The sequence below is a fragment of the Stigmatopora nigra genome, chromosome 13 (assembly GCF_051989575.1).
Source record: "Stigmatopora nigra isolate UIUO_SnigA chromosome 13, RoL_Snig_1.1, whole genome shotgun sequence".
In the NCBI taxonomy this organism is placed as follows: Eukaryota; Metazoa; Chordata; class Actinopteri; order Syngnathiformes; family Syngnathidae; genus Stigmatopora; species Stigmatopora nigra.
In genome coordinates, this window is record NC_135520.1 from 4677953 (window position 1) to 4701287 (window position 23335).

Sequence of the window (23335 nt, forward strand, 5' to 3'; positions counted from 1 at the left end):
TTAAATGAGCTAATTATAGTCCTGACCATTAGATAGCGTGTCTTGGCCAAGGAAATAAGCTCCTGGTCTCCCGGGGAGCACATGTTGAGTCCGATTGGAAGCATCTTCTTGAGAGCTGCCACAATCAGTGATGTCTGGATAGAGTAGAACTCCCCCCGCCTTTTCTTGTGTTTTCTCTCCTGATCCTGTCCACCAGACTGGAAAATACCATATTCAATACACCAATCTGTTTACAAAATCAACTAAAAAAGAGAAATCAGTATTCCTATATATGTCAAAGAATCTATTAAGCTTGCTGACATGGGAATTTACAGTATTCTGAGGCTGGGAGGATAATGTTTGTCCAGACTAAGCCCTGTGTATAAAAATATTAACCATTGAAGCTTATCATCTCACAACTGCTAACTGATGGTAAAGACAACTCAAGCCTGAGCCGAATTTGAATCAGCAGACTCGGTGATGAAAGTCAAACATAGTGTACATTTTCACATCAAAATAAACACACGCACATACACAATACGGCTTTAAATATACACATTTAAGGCAAATGGTACCCAAATATAGCACTGCACAATCTATCAAAGAATAAAAAGACATTTGGCATCATTATTTCACCCACAACGACAAATTAAAAAACAAAGGGACAAGAAAATTCACTATGTCACAGTTGTTCAGGGCACAAATAACATAAGGACAACAATAAGACTTCACTATAAATTATAAAGCACAGAGGCATGTTGTGCTGTAGGCTCTTAAGATTTAATTAACCAGTAAGTTGTCATGTAAACATGCATTGCAGCACACTACCTTTTCCTTAAAGGACTTTGTGAGACAAAGAGAGACAGGAAAAGAGAGAGAGAGACGGGCAAATAGCAGATAAGGATGAAAGTTAATGGACGCACACATTGACCACTTGTGTCCAATAATGAGAATACTACATTCTTTTAATGTTGACAAATATACAGGAATATTTGTTTCAGATGGATGAGTGTGAGCGGCATACATAAAGGCATCCACACATTCTTTGAATAATTATTTTCTCCTACATTTGTGTTATAGTGTGAGAAAGACAATGCTGGTGGAAATGAATGTACCATGGAAAGAGTTCAGACTATTTCATTATTAGGACACCAGAAATTCATAACAATATTGTATCTTGGGAAGAAAACGGCATTTTGGATACATAATTGAAAAACACTGATTAAAACATCTACCTGAGCATCCGAATAAATAGTTAAAAAATATATATATACATATAGCTATATATATATATATTTTTTTAGAAGTTCAATTAAAAAACTGGCACCCATTCGGCAGTTACAATGATATATACTGCATGAAACAATTCTAAAAAACGATTAAAGAAAAAAAATAGTTCAATGTTATGATTAGTAGGCAATAGAAAAGAAACTAACCTTTGACATCTTTGATTTGTTGTCTCCAGTCAAGAATGAAAGATTGTTAATTTCATTCTGAACTACAAAGTTCTGCTCCTCCCGTTTGAAATTCTGGAAAAAAAGGGGAAACCAAATAAAGATGATGATTTTTTTTTGTACGTTGTTAATTGACTTGTTTACTGTGTAGATCATCGCTCTCTTACATGTGACTTGCACCAGAGAATAAAAATTTCAGCAACCATCTTGAAGAGCTCATTCGAGTCAGCATCCGGTTCTTTTAGCCATCTGGACCTGGAGCAAAGGGAAATTTGACTCTGACCTTGTACACCTGAAAGGAGCCGTCATCCAAATCTAACCTGTTATTATCCACATAACGGATGAGCATGGGGTAAAATGCATAAAGGTCCCTGCAGAGCACAGCAAACTCATCAAGAATGAGTAGTTCAGCCTCTTGAGTGTCTCCCTTGCTGTCAGCCTTCAACAGTTCCTCCTCTGTCACTACTTTCACCGTTTTTTTCTTTAGCTTCTCCAGTGTAGGCAGGAAGTGGCTCTTGAGCAAAATAGTGCGAGCTTTGCTGATGATGGGTTGGACGTACACTGAAAAAAAATCAAATGTGAAAGTGTGATAAAATAATATTGCAATTTTATGTGGTTATTATTGATGTTTTTATGTATGTGTGGGAGCTGTAACTGCAGTAAAGGTTTTATAGGCAAAAAAAACGTTATTGAGGTTGGTTGGATTGATGCAGGCGGAGGAGCATTATTGAAGGCCGAGGTGTGAAATGCACGGCCCATAGTATGTTTTTATTTGTCAATTAATGAAAAAATATAAAACAAACTTCCCAATCCATATTTTTGATTTAACTCATGCATTTCATTATCTTATAAAGATTCTTTACTATTGTAAAAAGTTAAAATTCAAATTTTTTAACTTTGACATCTAGAGTGGTATACAAGTGTCAAAATTATAACAATATTTATGATATTATATAATCAAATGACTCGTACTTGTTCACTTGGCAGCTCTAAGAATGTATAGTCTCTGGTTGGATATGGAAATTATATACTAAATACTTAGTTGTAAGGGTGCCCACCTGCAATCCTTTTCATCCATGAAGCCTCATCAATGCCCAGGTTGTTGTTGAGGATTTTTAGAATGTTGCCCAGAATTAGGCTGAGATGCTCTGAGGTGACCGTGGCGCAGCACACACTGCTACCACTAGCTGGCTGGTTCTCAGGCCCTTTCTCCCACCAATACGACAGGTAGTTACAAAGCATGGGCAGTACAACCTCAATCATATGGGGCATCTCTGTGTAACGTGCTCCAGACTCGGCCATGTCGTTGATGTCCTTTATGAGCCCATCCAGCCGGGGCATCCCGGGACACATTCGTTCAACTGAGTCCGGAATGCCCAGGGCTAAAGACGACAGTGTGGATTAAGTGTTAAAACAACATATACCTAAACACATCTTGTTCAGAATCACTACACATTGGTCACATGGATAGGGCAACATGCAACTTACTGGCTCGCTCACGGCCACTTTTAGTGTTAAAGACCGAGCAGGGGTTATACATGTTGAGTATTGGCTCCAGAAAAGCCACTGGCATGGCCCCTGCCAAGGTGGCCAAGCATTGGCCGAGAGCTGGTAGCTGTCTGGAGGACATGTAGAAAATCAGTGTTGTTAGGGCTCAGATTTCAATGAACTCCAGTATTCATAGACTAACATTACAAGTAGGCGGGTATATACCTTTCTACGTAGATGTTTTTTCCAGTCCCTAGAGCATAGAGGCTGGTCAAAATACGATAGCAGGATACTTGGACATCATCCACTGAAATATCAATGAGGAAATAAGTTGAGTGGAATTATTTTGAAACAGATAAGATGTCCTTTACTAAACACCTCTTACATTCTTGGTAGGGATGAACATATGTTGTATGTTACGGTTAAACTGTTCGAAATGTCTTACAATTCAATATAACGTAATCATAGTCAATATATTTGGATTTGCTAGGGTTCAATGTGATTATCGCCCAGTGGGTTCTATTATTGTACTTGACTTGAAATGTAATCGCACAACAAAGAAATTTACCACCCAAATTGCTCACCCATCTTCTTTTCAAGATGCAACAACAATCACTTTTGTTCTGCATGGCACATTAACATTTGTTTGATTATGTCTTACAATCGTGTCAACTCACAGAGCAGATCAATGCCGAAGTGGTGTTGCGTGATGTGTTCGAACAGAGCGGTCAGGATGGGAAGCAGTGCCACCGTTGTGTAGTTGATGTTCTGTGACACACCTTTCATCTGCGAGCGCGAGTGAGTGAACTTCCCTAGTTTGAGGTTCTCTAATGTCCTCTCCAGGTCCTCGGCGGCATTTTCAAAAAACGTCCTGAGCCCAACCCTCACCGATTCAGAGCCAGACTTCATCACTGTCCTGTCATAATAGAAAAAAAGCTTGTTCAAGCATCATACAGAAAATATATGGGGTAATAAAATATAACACTCGGTATGTGAAGCACAGCACTTCTTGGTATGAATGTTCATGAAATATGAGACAACCTGCCCACCTCACTACTTCGAGCACTGATACAAGAGTGATTTATTCAATAAATGACGTAAATATGTACATAAAATGCAAGGTGCCTTCACTGGAACAGAAAATACATATGCAATGCATTAATATGATTAGTTTGTCTAGTTTCAGCATTTTGTAATTCATAACATAGCTAAATGAATACTAAGGCCTTGATGTCTCCCCATAGAAACAAGAAATGAAAGGCAAAATACAATATGGCCTTCATTATGTGTGAGCTGTATTAACAAGCAGTACACTGCAAGCCCTGGGCATCAAATGCAGCATGCAACTTGTTTACTTAATTAAATGCCAAAGGATGCTGTTTGAAATTGCCAGTGCATCCCACAAGACAATCCAGCAATGGGATTTCCTGACAAATATGCTTTTAATGAGGATACAAAACAAAGGATCTGAAGACATAGTTATTGTACAATAGGGAAAACTGGCAAGTCATTTCAATGTCTTAACAAAATGTTTTTGTTTTAGACTGGAATCCGATTACTTAAAGATTCATTTTATATGCTGTCATATCTCCGTATACCCACCTAGTATCCAGTGTGTGTGCCAGGATGTGCAAACAGCTAACCATTGTGGTTGAGTCACTTCCTAGGAAATAAGAAGCAGAAGTTGTCAGAATAAACAAGTTTAAATGTACTTATGCAAAGTTTATAGACAATGTCCTTAGGCAAGACACGGCTAAACCCTGAATTGCTCTGACTTTTCATGGCAAAGCCTTGCATGGCAGTAGCACCCTCCACTCATATATCAGCATTTGTGCATAAATGGGTGAGGCCGAAATGTGAAATGAAGTAACAGTGCAAAAAAAAAGGCTCTGACATTGGTTCCTCTCCTAAAACTTTACTGGTTTATATGTATGTCAGTCAGTAGATGCATCCAATAGCAGGAAAGATGACACAAAGTTCAAATGGGCAAAGCAGGAAAGGAATAAACGTCATCATAATTTATAATTGAATTATAATTTATAAAATATTTCATTTTTTAAATAATCTAACAAAGGTCAGATGCTTTCATTTCAGTTAAAAAAAAAATGCAGATTTTACAAGACACATGCTTAGACATGCGCACACACACACAAACATATCATTGGAGACATACAGTATACACAGAAAAGCAGCTTACCAAAGAGGGAGATCCTATGTCTGACAAGAGCTGCCAGTTTACAAAACAAACTGGATGTGTCAAAGTTAGAAAAGGGAAGGAATTGAGAGTGTTACAGTGGGTATATAGCTGGAGGAAAGACTGTAAATATAGTCTGTTGTCATGCTGTTATTGTCATGCAGTGCACATTACTGTTGTGTGCATGCAAGGCTATGTGGTGACCTGGTAACCATTTCTTTCTCCTTGTTGGAGGCATAGCCACTGCTGCTCAGGTTTTGATTGGGTGACGACAGGAAGTAGAGAGAATGATTCTTGAAGTATTGGTCAATGAGCGGAAGAAGAACCTGGAGAGGCAACACATTAAATATATGATAGACTTACAAAAAGACTGCAAATACAGCATCCCAGTCTCACTTTGGCAAAAAACTTGATCTCTTGCTCATGAGGAGACCTGTCTGTTTTCCCACTGGCAGCCATCACCTCTGGTTGAATAAATATATTCACATTAGAACTCAAACGTTAATTTTTTACTACTCTCATCTGTTGCATTAACCTACCGAGGTGAGCGATAAACTCCTGGGCGGAGTCGACATATTTAAGCAGCTTCCTCAGAAAACTGTATGCAAACCTTTTCTCCATGGAAGAAGAATCCTGCTCCAAGGCCTTCAGACCTCTGCAAAGCCGTACAAGGCACACTCATCATGTCAATATACTGGTCAACAACTCCTAAAAGAACCTGTATTAGATGGATTGGTGTCCACCTTGTGATGTTGTAGCCACTGATTTGCAGGAAGCGAAAGAGATCTTGAGCTTTTTCCCGATCTCGTGCCTTCTCCTTGGCTGTCAGTGTCTCATAGGGTAACAGCAAAGGGTGCATACCGCCACCTAAAAATGCAGACTTTGATCAGGCATTCCCTAACAAAAGTGTGTTGGAGTCACAGTATTAGGTGTTCAAGCTCTCCACCATGTGTCACTAGTTATAGTATGTGGCATTTAATTTGGGGATTTTCTTTTGTCTATGTCAAATAAAAGAGCTATCTTAGACTTAGTCAGGCCAAAAAAATAAATAAAAAATCTGTCAGTGAGAGTTTCTGAATGTAATCTATCTGAAAACAGGAACCAGAATTGAGTACATCACTTCTAAATCACCTCTATTTCCAAAGTCACCCTTTTTTCTTTTTGCCCAGATAGTATGGTAATTTTCAGCCACCACTTCCACCATCCCCTGTACAAAGAGAAAGCAGAAAGAAAGGTGTCACAGTACATTTTTCATCTTGTAAATCAACCATTCTTTCCTTTCTGTTCTTTGTAACACAGCTAATATTTAGTCACTCACTTGCAGCTCTCTGGGTATGACCACATTGCTTGTGTCCATTGGGCTAGGATTAAAACCATTTGCCTATAATTGGTCAAAGAAAATTGGTTAGATTACATTTGTGAACTTGTTCAATTACTTCATGATGTTTATTTATATATACTTGGACTCCATACCTGTGAAACCTGAGAGATCTTTCGTGCTTTTTCATTCTCTCCCTGTTGAGATGTGTTCTCTCCATCTCTGGCCCCACGGTCAATGTTCCAGCCCATTGACAGCATGCTTTTCAATGACTCCCTTATTGGCCATCTGTAAATGTCTTTCTCCTTAACATAAGGAAGTAACAAAATGAAAGAAGCCTGAATTAACATGGCAAAAGTACACGCATGTTTTTATGGATGATGTCTTTTACAAACAATCATGTTTTTTTTTTTTTTTTTGCACAGTTGGTGCCCCTTACCTTCTCTGTCAAAGCTTTGTATGCCCTGAGCTGTGGATGAATTCTAGCCTTTTCGTCAATACAATCTCCATATTTCCACCCAAGCAGCACCTGAAAAACACCCATAGTGTATTTTGGAAGAAAAGGCACCCTTTCAATTGTTCACTATTATGCTCCACAGAATGTTAATTTGGAATTTTGACTGTAAATTTCTATTTCAAAAGATGCAACATTGAATTTTTGAGTGTTTAGCGGTTCATTGTTTGTTATTTATTGTCAGGTTACTCACAATTTACATTTTCTACAACCACAAACATCTTATAATTTATAAGAATAAGGGCTATTTTACTGTTGTTTTAATTAAGAGTAGTGAACATACATATGTTAAATAATAATATATTTTTTTTAATTTACCATGGAGAAAAACAAACAAACCAACAGTAGGTAGGGTTAAGGATCACTGTAATGGAAAAAAATGGAAACTTAACAAAACCGTGTTTCCAAAATGGTAAAGGGAATTTTATGTACTAAAGGAGACCATTATATTTTCTGGTTTATTATTTTTGTCATATTAATTTTGTGAAAATGATTTTACAGTTCCAAGGGGAAAAACAAGTATATATATTGTGGCTTCAATAAGCATGATTATAGTTTGAGAATTGTTGCTTTAGCCATACCATCTCTGCCGACCATTTCTCATGAGAATGTTCTGCATACTTGTTAACAAAATGCTCCAGTTTCTCCGGGAGGGAAATGCTGTGAAAATAAAGAAAATGCAATTTTAATAACTAACTGGGGATTATGGTTGCATTCCTTTTCATAACACAATTAGTCAACTAAAATTAAAATGTATAGCTTCAATGCGGCTTACATGGCAGTTGTGATCGGTTTGGGTTCGAGGTTGCCTTGAGAATTTACAGAAACTGGCTTGTCCACTGTTCTACCAATGAAAGCATCCACATAGTCTGGCGGCAAAGCTCCCGCTATGGCACTGAGGCAAGGCATTGCCATCTTGAACAACTCTGGATCATATTTCTGTACAAAAGATACAAAAAATAATTGGCCTAATTGAGAAAGTATTGTCATTGAAGTTGGGAGGGCCATGAAATAATGGTTAGACAAAGAGAAAGCCTGTGGAAGAGATGTTAACGATGAATTATCTGAAGTGCAGAAGTACAAGCACGCTTAGGGCTTTGGATCAATATCATCCATTTTAATATTGATGTTTTTAGGCCAGCCTTCTACACAGACTCTTTTCATGAGCATGCATTTAGACAAATGTGCTGAGTCCAGATTTTGGCATTATCGTAATGTATGAATGCCAAGATGTCTTCTGAAAACGTTTGTTCATTAAGTGAACAATCAAACTCTAAATAATTGAAAATGCCTTCCTGAAGACATTTCACAAAGCACAAATGTCTTTTTTAAATGTATCTGTGTCTTACTGCAAGGCATGGCAGCGTTTTGCCTTTCTCTTAGGCAGTCAAGCTATGTAGTGTGTATGGTATTTTCGGGCATAAATGTTTGCTGTTGAATCAGAACGAGCTAATTTGTGTGTTCATCACAAGAATGATGTCGCAAGGGACAATTGTATAAGCCTTTTTAGAGTTTTGTTGTTGCTTTATTGACGCAAGTGTACACCCCTTAAAGGTCGCAAAGCCTCACCCTTTGAGACAAAGAATCAAACACTCCCCAGAAGATCTTCTTGGTAAGTTGGAGTTCATCCTCAGAAGCTGTTCCATAGCTTCCCCAGCCTGATGGAAGGCAGTAATATTTCCAGTTCTGCTCATAGTGGTTGGTTAGCAGCTGAAAGACAAACAAACATGGGTAAAATGTCAGTTCATAGCGAGACTTAAATGCATCTAAAACCCATGCCCGGATTCTGAGAGTGCCTATGTAAATGTCTTGCAGATTTAACAAGCCAGTCACGTTTTATTCCTTTTTTTTTTTTACTTGCACCATGACGCAAGTGGATAAGCGGCTGTGATGTCATAGTCTTATCTATTTCCCACACATTTTTACTCTCTTTGCTGCCCACCTTTATACTTTTCCATGCAGTACTGAACTTGAATGTAGTGATCTTTTTTGTACAACACACTATAAGACTGTTGCAGACCACAATGATCAAAGAGAGGAAAATGTCGGACAATGAGGCATGAATCTGAGGGATGTAGGTTTTGGCATAAAGATTGAGTGTGCTGGGATTTCATAAAATAAATTCAGTGATTCCTCTTCCATATATCGCATCCTTGTAAGGGTTGCTGGAGCCTATCCCAGCCGACTTTGAAAAAAAGCAGGCTACCGCCTATACTGGTCGCCAGTCAGCCAAAGGGCACACAGAGAAATAGACAACCAATCATACAGATAGCAGCGGGAATCGAGCCCGTGCTTGCCCGCGCCGAAGTCAGGCGAGTGAACCTCTACACCCTCAGGTGGCACATTTAAAAAATAAACACATTTAAAAAAGTAAAGAATATGTTGGCCACCCTGAGAGGCATCTTGCAGTATTCACTCAGCAGAGGTACATCAAAAACGAGGCGGTGCAGAAGCTGCTGCAGCATAGCGGGGCGAAGGTGCCTGCAGAAAAAGGCGAGAATGAGATAAGAGTGCCCTCCTGGACCTGCGTTTAACCACCATTCACTGACAAGCCAGATCCGATTTATAGTTAATCTCAATCCCTGTTGACGCAGATGAATGTGCTTCGTGTGCTTTCCTCACTTGCAGACAGCCAGCAGGCACTCCTCTATGGCGTCTCTCTGTGCCTTGGTGAGGGAGCGGCCCTTGGAGAGGCGGTAGATTGTGTGCAAGGTGGAATCGATGAGCGTGGCATGATGTTCTGTGCCGGCAAAGAGGGGTGCGCAGCGTGTGAGGAGGGGGAGCATGGCTGACCCGATGTAACGGTTCATGGCCAACGCTGTCTCGGTGGTGCACAGACCCTCCTGCGTAAAGTCAGGGGAAATTACATTTAGTGAGCTTGTGAATCGATGAAATATAGCAAATAAGGAAATAGCATGCTGTGCTAAAAGTGGCAGGCCAATATTACTGTGACAGGAATGGATCAACTGAAATCTAGTAATTAGCATTGAGAATCTATTGATATGAAAAGCATTGTGTTAATGGCAAAACCAGTTAGAGATAATAGCTTAATGAGTTCAGTAACGGTCCTTTTTGTTGTCACGTCAGCTGCCAGGTCTGCAGAAAACTAAAATAAAAAAATAAAAAACGTACACCACCAAGGAGGGACGTTGATTTAAAGTTGATGTAAAACACTGAACTGACAAAAGATGTCAAGATGTCATTATGACAATTGACTGGTGTGATAAAAATACAATACATTGCTTTTGGCTGAGATGGTTAAATTTTAAGAGTGCAATTAGAATACATCACCCTCAATGGGTCATTATTCATTCACTAGCAGTTGGAGGGGTAGATCCTGAATTAGTTGGCTGCCAATTAGCACAGCGAGACAAACAACCCCATCAATAACTTTTGTTGAATAATGCATTAAACGATTGAGATTCCAAAAAAAAAAATCTGAGAGTGAATAGACTTCTTAGGTTCACACAATGATTGTTAATGAGTCTACCTACTGTATCTAGGGAATTTGCTGTTCCCAGGTCAGGGAGGAAGCCAACTTCAAGAAGGTGAAGCAAAAAGCACTGGTCCTCAATACCATACACTCGGTCTAGAAACAACACCATGGGGGCCTTGTGGTCCGGACAAAAACATGCTGACATATCAGGTTCCGTCACTGCACCGTCTGAAAGGCACAAAGCAAAAAAAATCATAAAGTATGTGTCATTTTGGACTTCAAATTTCTAAAACCTGTGTTTACACGTACTTTGCGAGAACAAAAGAAATGCAACAACAAAGCATTATAAGAAGTTAAAAGAAGTGAAAATTAAACAAAGGGAAGACTTTTCAAAGTTAACTAACATATGATGATTGATTGAAAAAGTCATTTTTGGGTGATAAATGCCCATTTGTTTATTCAGCAAGAGGCATTTATGTCTCCTCTGCTAGTCTGCTGACAGAGCCCACGGCTGCATAAGAGGCACGTCTTGCCGTGCGTATGCAGATCAATCAATAGGGCAAGACAGCTCAGAGTACAAGTGATCTGGCTTACTCAGGGCTGTGGGAGTGCACAAAAAAGCGCTTGGCTGATTAAAAAGGCATGAGCGGTAAAATGAAATCAATCACTGCATCAATCCACACTGCTCTAAATGTTGAAGCTTTTGTAACAATTGTCATACGAGTACTTTGTTATAATACGCAAATATAATTAAAACAGTTAATATCATTTACTTTGTCATTAGAGTGGTACACTTGACATTTGACAACCAGTGAACATGTGATATGTATGTGTATGAAAGCAGTTTTGGACCTAAACATGGTCCTATATTTAGCTTCCTGCAGTAAATTGTAAAATATCCTGTAGATTGCAATATCGGTGAGTGATTAGCTGTGAAGTGTCCACCATACCTTTATTAACGATAGGTGTTTTGAGTGGTATGCTGATGATTCCCACCAGGTCCTCAGTAGGCACTAGGGATCGTAAAATGGCACGGATACGAAGAGCTTCGCCCTTCCCTTTGTTAATGAGCTGAAAAAACGATAGGGATTATTTGAATGCAAAAAAATCATCTTAAGGAAAAAAAAAAGAAATGGGCAAATAAATAGGACTTGTAGCACACATACATGCATCTCTGGTGCACAACGTCCCAACAGGTCAATCAGTGCTGAGTAGAAGGACATGATGGCATTGCCCATGTGAACCACTTCCTCTTCATCGTCATCATCAGTGGAACTGTAGGTTAGCAGTGATAAAAACAATTTTTTTTTAATCAAAATCAACTAATATTCTGGCAGGGAAACATCTGTTTTGACTCATTAAGCTTTTCTTGATGATAAAGGGCTTACCCGTCACAGCTGACTCCCTGCACAGAACCTGGCAGATCCAAAGCCGGCGTCTCTGAGATTTTGATTGCTTCCTTCATGGCCGCCAAAAGTCCATTTCCTCCCTCGCCTCTCAAGGCAGGTCCAAAACATTCAGGACGACGAATGAGAAGCTTGACAACGACACTTGAATTCTCCTCCACACTCTCACCTACAAATGCAAGTAGTACGTATGTATACAATGTTACATTAATCAAATCCAATACAAACTTTGCTGTCTTTCCAAACAATCATGCTCAATTTAAATTTTACCAGAAGGCAGTCTCCCAATAGGGACTGAATAAAGCCTTTTCAAAAATTTGACTTACTGAGTCATGTAAAATAGAATATTAATCAAAAAGGCAGGGAGTAATTTAAACAACGTTCATACCATTGACAAAGACGGCAAAGCGCAAGAAAGTGAGGTAACGTTCTCCCTCAATGGGGTTCCAGCCAATATCTGGATAACCTTTAGCAAGAAGCATCGGGCAACTCTGGAGACCACAACCAGCTAGATAGGTCACCACCTGTGTATGTCGAAAGAAAATATATTTCAATAACATATACAGTCTACACATGAAACTCATGTCTATCTACTAAATGCCATATCAATATGGTCGCCTATTGCTCATAAGGCAACTATTGTAAATGTAGCACTTATGTCATGCATTTAAACTTTGAGGTGAAATTTCCTTAGATCTCGCAATTTAATTAATTTTCAAAGACTTTTTTTTTTTTACCTTGTCCAGATCAGGTTCCTCCAGTGCAAGAGCTAAACCATTGTTATCCATAAGTGAGGAAGCAGCCACATCAAGAGGAGTGGAACCCCTCATAGCTGGTGATGCTGTAACAACAGACCATATACTGAATGTGGAGGGATGCAAATAAAGCATAAAATAAAAAATAAAATTGTAACATAAAATGTCATTTAAGTTAAGTTATCAAATTGAAACTTTTAAAATGTCACCTACCTAAGCCCACACTGCTATTTTCCAACAGGTAACTTAGGTGGTCAAACATTGCTTTCTGGTTCTGACGACTAATACGGCAAAAGTAGCACAGGAAGCGACAGCAACTAGCCACCATCTTGGGGAAAGCTATTTCCTACAGGTTGAAACATAAAAAAAAACATTGAAGAGTGTATGCATGTGTATTTTGTGCAAATACATATCCACCAGTTGTATGCCAGAATGTTGTGCAAAGCATGACTTGTTTTGTTTACATGATTTAACAACTTCATATGAGTGAGAGACAATGGCAGTTGTACATCATAGTACAATAGATTAACAATAATGAATGCATTATATCCCTGCTAACTACCTATCCTATTGCCGTAGTGTATGTATAGGTGATGTATAAAATCAGTATCTGAGACTGTACTACTTAAGTGCTCATGCAGTCAAATGTTTGGACCTCCAATAGGCAAACAAGTTTCCAAACCTGTGATTTGTCCCCTCCGAGTACGTTGACCATGACCTCCATGACAGTTTCATGCATGCCTAGAATTCTCATGAGGTTAGGATGCTGATAGAAAACCTTATTGTTCATGATGTCACTGGAGAGAGAAAAAATATCATATTAAGTGTGAATTAAAGAAAGATATGCTGATCAAGCAGGGCCAAATTTTACCCACCCTAGTCCATCAATCATGAGCTTCTCCTCTTCTTTCCCCATCCGAACAGATAGCAGCGATCTAATTTGGCCCAGAGAAGCCAAGAGCTTGATGGTATCCTGGACTGAAGCGGCACTGATGGTATAAGTCTTCCTCATGGCTCTGAGCAGCTCACCGATGCTGTCGTACTGCCTCCTCAGCAAGCTGAACATTTTTCGCACCAGCTCCGGATCTTGGATGTGACATTCCTGAGCCCAACTGACCATGGTCTGTGAGATCAATTCCTTCAAGTTGGCTGCAAGAAAAGTAGGCAAACTGTGTATGCATTATACAGGGGAAGCTACCAGTGGCATGCCATCAATAATACTTTTACATGTGAAGTATTGCTTGCTATTAACTTAACGTCTTGACAATAAAAGACCCAAAACAAAAATAACGGACACTGCTTCACAAAAGTGAGCCTATGCCTGATGTGGTGAAATTTTCCCCTAAACAACACTGGAAAATGAAACTCACTACAATGTAGTTATTATACAATCAAACCACCAAAAACTGACATAATCAAAAGTCAATATGGCACCGCAAGGAATTAAAATTTCTAATCTGGGCTTAAATAGATCAATATTTTTGTTTGACTGCTGTCTACCAATGTTTCCAGGGATTTAAAAATCTTGGCATGTGGAACACCAGAGTATCACAGTTAACCTAGATACAAATAATTGTAAAAGAAAATATTTTTAGTTTGTTCTTAATCCTTCATTTGACATCAGATGGGCTAAAATGAGTGCGGAATCTCCTCCCTATGTCGGCTATAAAAAAAAAAAAAAGACAATTTCACCATGTCAGCAATGCTGTCTACTCTATTCTATAGCGATTGAAAACAACATTTACAATGAGCAAGTTGCATACAGTGCAATATTGTGCCTCTGTGTTGAAATGGATTTTGTAGAACAGAAAAAGTGCAGTCTCATGTTAAAACAGCAATTTATGAAAGATGGGGTATCTTACATCTTTTCAGATGAATAATACCTAAGATGCATCAGCAAACATGCATGTTAAGAAATATTGATTTTCTAAAGTGAGCTGCAATTACATGACAGTATTTTGAGAGGCTTTTCCCCAGCCCTGAAAGAGTTTTTAATGACCTAAAGTCAATCAGAAATGTGTATTGGATTGGATAACTTTATTCGTCCTAACTGAGCATCAAAAGAAGCTTACAAACGCACTTTTTGAATCGAATGGTGAACTTTGCACAGAGATAATGGGATTCAAGAACACAGCATTGCCTACAGCAATTCAATTCTCCCTCAGTTATTCTGCTGCCCTTCGCTCACACTCTCAAGGCACCAGATGCTGCTGAAGTAGACATTTCGAAATTGCAGCTGCCAATATGAACCAGTAGTTTATTCAATCAGCCCTTATGTAATAGACCTTTTTACACTGTTTTACAAAAAAATATCCACTGGTCCGCGAAAACCCTGCCTTGACTTTAATTACCTCGATAGTACCTCAATCATGATGCAGGAATACAATTCCAGATAATAAATGTGTGTTTTCTTGCAAATTATATTAAGTGTTTCCAGATGTCTAATATGGAGATCCATATTTGTTCTGCTTGATATTAAGGTTCTGCAACAGATTTAATTGCTTTAAACGTGCAGTACAGTAGCTTTGAATTGAAAGTTATTTACATGTTCAAAAATAATGATATATAATTGTATATTTCTATCATGATATTAACAAGTTAAATGCAAAAAAATGAAACTCTATTTGTTCTGCATTTGCCCAGAAACTGAGTGTGCTGTGAAGGTGCTGCAACAGCATATTTGGTGGAACAGGATCGCAGCATGTGTATTGCTTTAATCAGGTGAAGGATTTGATTTTATCACAAGTGCTTTGTTTTTTTTTATCCCCAAGAACGGTTGAATGATGCTCTTCACTTGGAAGCAGCCATTAGCATAATGAAATTGAAAACAAATTGAAAAAGGAAGCCACAGTCTCTCACAGGAGCTACTTCAGGAGAGTTTTCCACACATAAAGCTAATGCTTTTTTCAAGTATTATTATATTTGAAGTTTTTATTTACTTTTTTTGGATGAAAAATTTATCCTTTCTTTAAATACTTAATATCAAGATTTGACTGATCAAAAGTAATTTTGGTAAATTGCAAAGTCTTGTTATGAATCTGTACATTATTGTATTTAAAAATGTTCAAAAAATGCATTGGACATTTTCAGTACATAGTTTTGGCAATCCACTTTGTTTTCTCCAAGTTGGTGGAGTATATTATTGTGTTGCCATTAATTGGTGAGTTGATGAATTAAATATTGTCCAAAAAAAATGTATGGATTGGTACAGCCATGGATTTACTGGAAAAGCCAAGGGCCAAACTGTTTTATGTTTGCTGATGTACTGCACCATGCCAGCAGTTAATTGGCAATGAGGGCCAGTCCTACAGATAACCAGGAACTAATATACTGTATACACTTAAAAACTCCTATAAATAATATATACCCACATGGCGCAGCTTGTTCCTTCTCCAACGGTTGCTCGGTTTTATGAGCTTGTCCTTTGATTTTATTCACAAGAGTTAAAAGTCGGCCTTTAATTGACGTATCTTGCTCGTCGTCGTATTCCTCCATTGGGATTCCTAAAATTGCAGAGAGAAACAAGACAAACATAATTTTAGATAAAACTATTGCAGTAATATCTCTCTCTCTCTCTTGCTCTTCCTCTCTCTACCTCTCTCTTTCTCTCTCCGTCTCTCTCACTCTCTCTCTCGGTCTCTCTCTCTCTCGGTCACTCTCTCGGTCACTCTCGCTCTTAGAGATCTATCTATTTTTCCTCATCATCAATCTGTGTAAAGGGGTGCCCAGGAGCATCAGTTTCGCATGGGTAATTCTTAAATGTATTGCCTCACTCCCTTTAAGAATTATGACATGGTAGGTGTGTTTGGATTATTAAAGTAAATTGCCATAAGATTGGTTGAACTGCACATTTCAATTACCCTTTCTTTGAAGTAATATTGCAAATTATTGGGCCACTGAACTAGACCTGTGCTGAGACCAAGACTGCAGATAAAAAATAAAAAAAACTCACGGTCCAGACTGGTTAAAAAAAACACAGTGAATGGTAGAGTTTTTCGTGTAATTGGGTCTATTTCTTCACTCTTTGCGCTCAGTGTACTTTGGACACAGTTTGCATTCACATCATTTCCTAGGGAATCATATTTTATAGTCGAGAGCTCACCACAGTGTAACTGCAGCTGATTGTGAAATTCGAAAAGCTCTCCCTGGATATCTGATGGACAAGGACAGTCATCGCCAGTGCTGAAGGTCAAGAGCATGTTTATCTGAAAAAAAAAGACATTTTACTTTCATTCTCAGGTTGTGTAACATGATGAATAATAATTATTATAATAATAGCAAGAAATTCAAGTGTTTAATTAAGCTTTCAGTGAATGAAGGAGACCATGACAAGTCATTACAGCATAATAGTCTGTATCCAGCTGTGACCCTCAAGGGGGCTGTGGATGTGTGCCTGTGTCTTCTTGGTTGAGTGCATGTGAGCTGTACCTGTGTGTGTGTGTTTGTTTTCTTACTGTATAATTAAAGCTGTGTTTGTCTTAAAAATCGTGCGGATTCAAATTGATGGAAAGGACTTAATTTGGAGCAAGAGCAATTATATCCATGAGGATGTGTGTGAGCTTTTTTTTTTTTTTTTTTAAAGTGTACCATTGCAAAAATCTTGGAAAGCATGCATGTGGAAAATGACATGAGTTATGCAAAATGTCGCTCAGTTTTTATGCAAGTGGAAAGCCAAATAGGGTGCAGACGGTCTGTGGCTAGTGATATGAAAATGAATGTGTGCACTTGTGCTTTGCAATGAATTTTTAATTCATTCATCTTCCGTACTGTTGATTCTCATGAGGGTTGTGGGGATGCTGCAGCAGATCTAAGCTAACAGTATAGTTCATTAGAACAATGCAGATTTTAGTGAGCACACCTGTTCCTGTGGAGGTGAGCGGAACTCCTTGGTCTTCTTGGCCGTTACAGCGGCAGACATATTAAGGGCGAGCATTAGCTCGTTGTATCTGAACTTTTGGTTGTACTGCAGCTTGGAGACAAAGTTGTCAGAAAAGGACACAATAGCTTCGATGCGGTGTTTGAGCTCACAGTCGCAAAAGTAGTGCAACAGCTCACACATCTGTGAAGTAGACAAAGGTCGTCAATGCTTTGGAAATGTTGCATTATACTACTATATTACATTCTAGTTTCAAAAAAAATCATTCTCATAGTTTACATGAACAATTAGCTTTAAACGGCATGACATCACCTGACGTTTTACAGGTTCGGGCAGCCTTTTTTCTAGAAGTCCTTTCATTGCTTGTTTGGCCTCTTTGCATCCCTCTTCTTCTCCTGCTTCCACTGCCTTCTCCTCAGGACCCATGAGTCCTTCTTTGTCAGTGGTATGGATGGATATTTCCTCATGTGTCACCCTAAATACATTTGGGTCAATGAGGAGTAAGATCTTGTGAACGTCCTCACTGCAAAGCCCGCCCATGGTCAGCAATGTGCTGATGAGCTTCAAGATGGGCACAAACTGGTACTCTACACCTCCTCCTACCGGATCACGAATATAGTGGCCACCACCTTGGACCGCCTCGGTCAACATTGAAATAGATTTTTCTTTTAATGCATCCAGTGGAATCTGAGGACTGTACAGATGATGCTCCCGTTTGGTGTTGATGAAACAGGGAGGTGAAAAGTTGAGGCGGGGTTTAAGCGACGTACTCAGGCCCACCCCCGGTGGTGAGTGTTTCTTCGAAGCGTTGGAGAAAAGACGGATTGAACGTGTCTCCGATGTGACCGGGATGATAAACTCGTCTTTCATCATAAGTCGAGCACCTTTTGCGGTCTCCAGGTGGATACTGATGAGAAGATTGTAAAAGCCCTCTCGTAACATGCCAGACAGATATTGGTTGTCAATGGTGTATAAGAGCTGAGATTGGTCCAGATGACTGCAGAGGGCGTGGGCCACTCGGGTGTTTCCCAGAGCGCAGAGGGCACAATAAAGCTTCAATGTATGGTAGTGAAACTCCCTCATGTCTTCTTGCTCAGACAATTCCATGATGTCAACACACCTTCAAATAGATGATACAACAGGTATGTAAAAAATCATTAACAGTTCTAGGGGGGAAAAAAATAATTAAACTATTTGTTTGGCTGCATTGTTTGATTAAAAATGTCTTTTTTATGTTCAATAATTGCTTGAAACAGTTTTTGGTAAAAGCACCAGCACTAATTATTTTTGGACATAGGATGTAAATATTATCTTATGTTTTAAAGAACAATCCGTAAACATTAAAAGCATCAAAATAAGAGCAAAGGATAAAAATAGATGAAAATAGTTTGCTGTAGCCATTCCCAGCCAACTTTGGGCAGTAGGCGGGTGATACCTTGGGTTGGTCACCAGCCAATCGCAAGGCACAATGAGAAAGACAACCATTCATGCTAACAATCACAAGGTTCAATCCCAGGTGGGTTCTCAATGTGTGAAGTTTGTATGTTCTCCCCAGGCTTACCTGTTTTCTTCGGGTATGTGAACTGCCATCATCTGCAGAGGTTCCACACACTGGACGGACCATCCATGTCTCTCACTGACCCTCGCTGTTTCTACTTTTAGGAAGGTATTTGGCATACGGCTCCACAACACTGCATTGATGGTCTGGACATCAAGGCGAGGTGGACACTGAGGCACGGGATTCTTATGTTCACTTTTAAAAATGGCTGATGACAGTGGCATGGTGTTCTGGACAAGGGGGTGTGATATTAAGCCAGTTAGAGATTCTCTTTGCATGGAGTGATCGTCAGCATTAAAAACTTTGAGATAAAAATCAATTTTAACCTTCGGAATGAATGTTTCGATGTAGTCGTTTCAGTGACTACGCCTGTAAATCTACCCTTTTCCCAACATGCAAATGCTTAAGTGCTATCTTGCTGTTGCAGCCTGTAAAATCTTGCAAAGATAATAAATGCTAAATGGGGGCCTGTCTGATATAGTTAAGACTGAGCAGTTTACAGTCTATGCGCATGGTAAAAAGCAAGTGAGAGTAATCAGGATCTACCATTAAGCATTATTGCTGTCAACTGCGAAAGTTTACAAAACGTTTTTTTTCCATTACGGGTTTAACAGTTATATTACGTAAATATTATTTTGTTCCATACAAAATTTTTGTTTGTTTGGCGATTGGTCAAGAGAACATTAATACGGAATACGGTGGTTTGCAGTGTGCTGGTCACAGAAATCAATAGAACCATTCAAACATTTATTTGTATTAAATGCACAATTTGTCAAAAAGTGTACCTTTACTTTGGCGAGTTCAAACTGAAATAAGTTGGGGCTGGTGGGTTGCACAAATACTGCAGGGAAAAGCTTGGAGTTTGGCTCCATCTGGGAAGAGGAAAAACATATCGTCAAAGTAGCTCCACAAAAATTGCTTACTGTATCAATGGACGACTTGTGCAAAGCAGCTTAATGTGGTATCATAAATTGTCACCACTTGTGTTTGCGTGTATGTGTAATGCATCTTCAACAAACTGGTTGGAGATGACTCAGCGCTGAATGACGCCACTGAATATAAGAAGATTAAACCCTTCAAAAGTGTTCTCAAAGCTGAACAGTAAAGATGTCAACTGTTTGAAATTCAACAATGCAAATGTCATGAATATGTTAGGAAAATATGCAAAGGCAGGAAGTAAATCGCCGACAAGGTCGCCAATTTTAACTTCTATAAGATGGCTGGTTGAACAATTGCACAAGTGCTCAGAATCATCGTGTTATTTTTATGGTATTGCATCATCTACTGTAGATTATTCTACGTTAGATTTCAGCCATTCAGTAGGTATTCTATCTTCTACATCAAACACATTGGTTACCTGGTAGGATGTGGATACCTCCTTGCCATTAACAGTGAATGTCACCAGGCCGGTGGCCAGGTCACTGAGACAACCAATTTCCAAGTCAACATTGCTACGACTTGAGCCATGAGTAGCGTTGGTAAAGTCGCCACCCCAAACCATGTAGCAGTTACTCCTCTTGACGCTAGCAGAAGACACGTCATTGGTTTATCTGACAAGGTAAATTGGAAGATCAAATTCCATTCCACACGCTCACCTTTCGTGGACCCGACCTCGCTCATCACCCAAGGTCACAGTCACTGTTCTGGTCTTGCTGAGGGCAAAGTTGTTGCTGTAATAATGGTAGTCGGGAGTAACCCAGCCGACCCAAATGCATGCTGGGTCTTGACCAGCAAAAACTCTCACACAGTGGTAGTACTGTGAAGGAAAAGATAAAGAATGTAAATGTTATAAAAAAGGGATTTACTTCGAATGTTGATCAATAATGCTTTATTACCACTGTGATGCTGCTGTAGTCCACTCGTCTACTTTCATCACTGTGACGCACGGATCGCAGTGGAAATCTGTCAACAACCACATTTAAGTTTATCAAGCACATTTACAAAAAAGCTCTCGTTGATTATGTTTTACATGGATGTATGGTGTTGTGTTTTAAACCCTCTGTTATTTCATGTAAAGGCATTAAAATATCTTTGAGGCCGTTTTTTTTTCCAATGTCGATTGTTTACAGTTTCAGTGAGTTTAATTGTAATTTCACCTAAATACCATGATCCATACAACATATACTGGTTTATATACACAGGCACTTTTAAGGAAGATGTTGGAAGACTAATACTTAAATGCTTCTTTTTTTTCAAGGATCACAATGAAAGGCTGGTTACCTTTGTTTAACTTTAAGTGTATCGTCATCATGAACTCCATTCATGTCAATAACAGGACTGCCTTTGAAGGAGTGAAACTCCACAGGCATACTGAGACGACAAAACACCATGTCTGTGTTGCTGTTTTGTGTGCCAAATGTCTTGTGCGTAACCTTCAGACACGGGGGGCTGTCGACAGTCCCATCAATCCTTGTCACCTGAAAAATATCAATAGTCTCGTCTCTCCAACGGTTGCGACTGTTTTGAGAGGTATTTTAGTTTTTTGCTCATACTGTGATATGACTGTGGTCTTTTGGCACATTGACAAACGTTGGCAGACGCTTGCTGAACCACATGGTTAGCTCTCTGTTCATGTTGACAGCAAAGGGCTCAAATCCCTCTTGAAGGCCGCACATGGTGTAATACTTAAAGGTGTTGGCATCTTTGCCAAGATTCATCCGACCCACCTGAGCTAAGCCCAGACTGCATACAGGGATGAACCCTGTGGAGCAAGGAAAGCATTTAATAAAGGTTAATTTAGGTCATGTCTGAGCTATGTAACCCCAGTTTCAGTTTTACAATCACTGACCAAGAGCAGTGTCCACAAATTCACAATTCAAAGAATGAAAACTTTCTCACCGTCTTCCATTTCAAAGTCAGTGAAGCAAAGTTCAGAGCCTTTGGTGGTGATGAGTATCTCTCCATTGAGAGTGAAGATCATGGATTTGTCTTCCATGTTGATCATGCAGCCCACCACGTCTCCACTATGCCAGCAGCGCCCAAACAAACGGCCGCCCATGTTTAGGCAGTGACCCTGTGGAAATTTCAAGACAAGTCAAAATGATGCAAAAAAATAGTATTATTAGAAAAATAATAATAAACAGTACAGTGAAAATATCTCACAAAATATATCATCACAAAAAATAATTTGCTGAATCGAACAAAATCTGATGGTACTTATATAGTAGTATTTTTTGAAATGTCTACGAAACATAGGAATGAAAACATACTCTGTATCCATCAAAGACAAAAGCCAACTCGTCCGTGCCAAGCTCCACATCTGGCTTACACCCAGGTCTTGCCCAACCAACTCTCATGTCTCCACCAGTGACAACCTCAAATTCAAAGTACCACTTCCCAGTCTTGACTGCGTATGTCCGTTCAACTCTGAAAAATCGGATTTTGTCGATGCTTGGACGTTCGATCACTTGTCCTGAAAAGGAATGTGACATAATGAGAAAAGATGAATTACTGTATAGTATAAGTTATTGAGGTAATATCCACTGTATGGACAAAAGTAATGAGGGGGCCTTTTGTCCATTACACCAATTGGATGTGAAAATGGATGTTGGGCTCCTCAGTTCCTTTATCATCTTATAAGAAGCCCATGTTTTGAAACACACCTCCTTCTTGATCAGATGGTTCCACGTTGTAGCCATAACCAAGTAGAGTACGAATGGCTTCCCGTAGGCTGTCCCGGATGGATTTTTTGGTGCGCTCATCCAACAGGGCGTAAGGGACAAGGCGAGGATTACGCTTACTTTTCAAATCCTTTAGGAATAGAGAAAGAAGTACATATTTGTAATCATTTTGTAAGTGGAGCGACCACTGTATTTTGTTAATCCTGATTATTTTTTGTAATCATTAGTATTGGATATATATATTGCTATTCCTCCACTCTAATATACAATAGGAATAAAATAAAGCCTTACCTGCTGAATACCATAAGTCCACCCCTGCTTGATGCGGTCTTTAGCCCACACATTGTGTGCATTCTCTGCCAGTTTTTCCACAAGCAACTCTTGACCTGGTGTCAGTTTCATGTCAGAAAGGTCCAGAGGGGCTGGTTTGTAACCACTAGACATCATAAAGCTACAACAAAGAAAGGTCATTATTTGTAAACTACTATTCATTAAAAAAAAATAATAATAATAAATAAATACAACCAAGTGAAAGTATAGAGCACTAAAAGAGCTGTGGGAAAATGACTTACTTCTTTGGGAGTTTAATCTTCTTAAGTGATTCATCAGCATTTGAACTGACGTGAACTACTCGACATCCCAGTGCTAGCAGTGTTCTAAGAAGGTAAAACAAAATACAAATTTTGTTTCATCATAAGCATCACAGTAACCACTTGAGGTGAGCTAATTTATTCAAC

The 23335-nt window shown here is 39.1% G+C and overlaps 1 protein-coding gene across 7 annotated transcripts in view; it reads right to left on the reverse strand.

Annotated features, from left to right (window-relative positions):
- The window catches only part of LOC144206299 (ryanodine receptor 3-like), a 63739-nt gene that overhangs the window by 13659 nt on the left and 26745 nt on the right, over nt 1–23335 (reverse strand). For 3 of the 7 annotated variants that reach the window (XM_077731202.1, XM_077731203.1, XM_077731199.1), the window contains 49 exons: nt 23171–23254; nt 22890–23049; nt 22581–22728; nt 22188–22390; nt 21817–21991; nt 21471–21679; nt 21199–21395; nt 20814–20880; nt 20574–20734; nt 20336–20501; nt 19764–19850; nt 18982–19208; nt 17733–18540; nt 17403–17603; nt 16647–16749; nt 15916–16047; nt 13420–13693; nt 13227–13341; nt 12758–12890; nt 12527–12630; nt 12178–12313; nt 11772–11958; nt 11550–11658; nt 11334–11454; nt 10442–10611; nt 9570–9790; nt 9338–9428; nt 8517–8657; nt 7723–7886; nt 7529–7607; nt 6873–6962; nt 6589–6738; nt 6434–6496; nt 6247–6322; nt 5859–5982; nt 5655–5770; nt 5512–5579; nt 5320–5441; nt 5119–5168; nt 4524–4584; nt 3599–3837; nt 3147–3228; nt 2922–3052; nt 2492–2815; nt 1754–1994; nt 1601–1688; nt 1416–1508; nt 808–822; nt 27–197 (listed from right to left, as the gene is read on the reverse strand). In XM_077731202.1, the coding sequence (XP_077587328.1) occupies nt 27–197; nt 808–822; nt 1416–1508; nt 1601–1688; nt 1754–1994; nt 2492–2815; nt 2922–3052; nt 3147–3228; nt 3599–3837; nt 4524–4584; nt 5119–5168; nt 5320–5441; nt 5512–5579; nt 5655–5770; nt 5859–5982; nt 6247–6322; nt 6434–6496; nt 6589–6738; nt 6873–6962; nt 7529–7607; nt 7723–7886; nt 8517–8657; nt 9338–9428; nt 9570–9790; nt 10442–10611; nt 11334–11454; nt 11550–11658; nt 11772–11958; nt 12178–12313; nt 12527–12630; nt 12758–12890; nt 13227–13341; nt 13420–13693; nt 15916–16047; nt 16647–16749; nt 17403–17603; nt 17733–18540; nt 18982–19208; nt 19764–19850; nt 20336–20501; nt 20574–20734; nt 20814–20880; nt 21199–21395; nt 21471–21679; nt 21817–21991; nt 22188–22390; nt 22581–22728; nt 22890–23049; nt 23171–23254 (7477 nt within the window). Of the gene's footprint in view, nt 1–26; nt 198–807; nt 823–1415; nt 1509–1600; nt 1689–1753; nt 1995–2491; nt 2816–2921; nt 3053–3146; nt 3229–3598; nt 3838–4523; nt 4585–5118; nt 5169–5319; nt 5442–5511; nt 5580–5654; nt 5771–5858; nt 5983–6243; nt 6323–6433; nt 6497–6588; nt 6739–6872; nt 6963–7528; nt 7608–7722; nt 7887–8516; nt 8658–9337; nt 9429–9569; nt 9791–10441; nt 10612–11333; nt 11455–11549; nt 11659–11771; nt 11959–12177; nt 12314–12526; nt 12631–12757; nt 12891–13226; nt 13342–13419; nt 13694–15915; nt 16048–16646; nt 16750–17402; nt 17604–17732; nt 18541–18981; nt 19209–19763; nt 19851–20335; nt 20502–20573; nt 20735–20813; nt 20881–21198; nt 21396–21470; nt 21680–21816; nt 21992–22187; nt 22391–22580; nt 22729–22889; nt 23050–23170; nt 23255–23335 lie in introns of all 7 variants that reach the window. The other 4 variants (XM_077731205.1, XM_077731204.1, XM_077731201.1 and 1 more) reach the window with 2 other exon arrangements.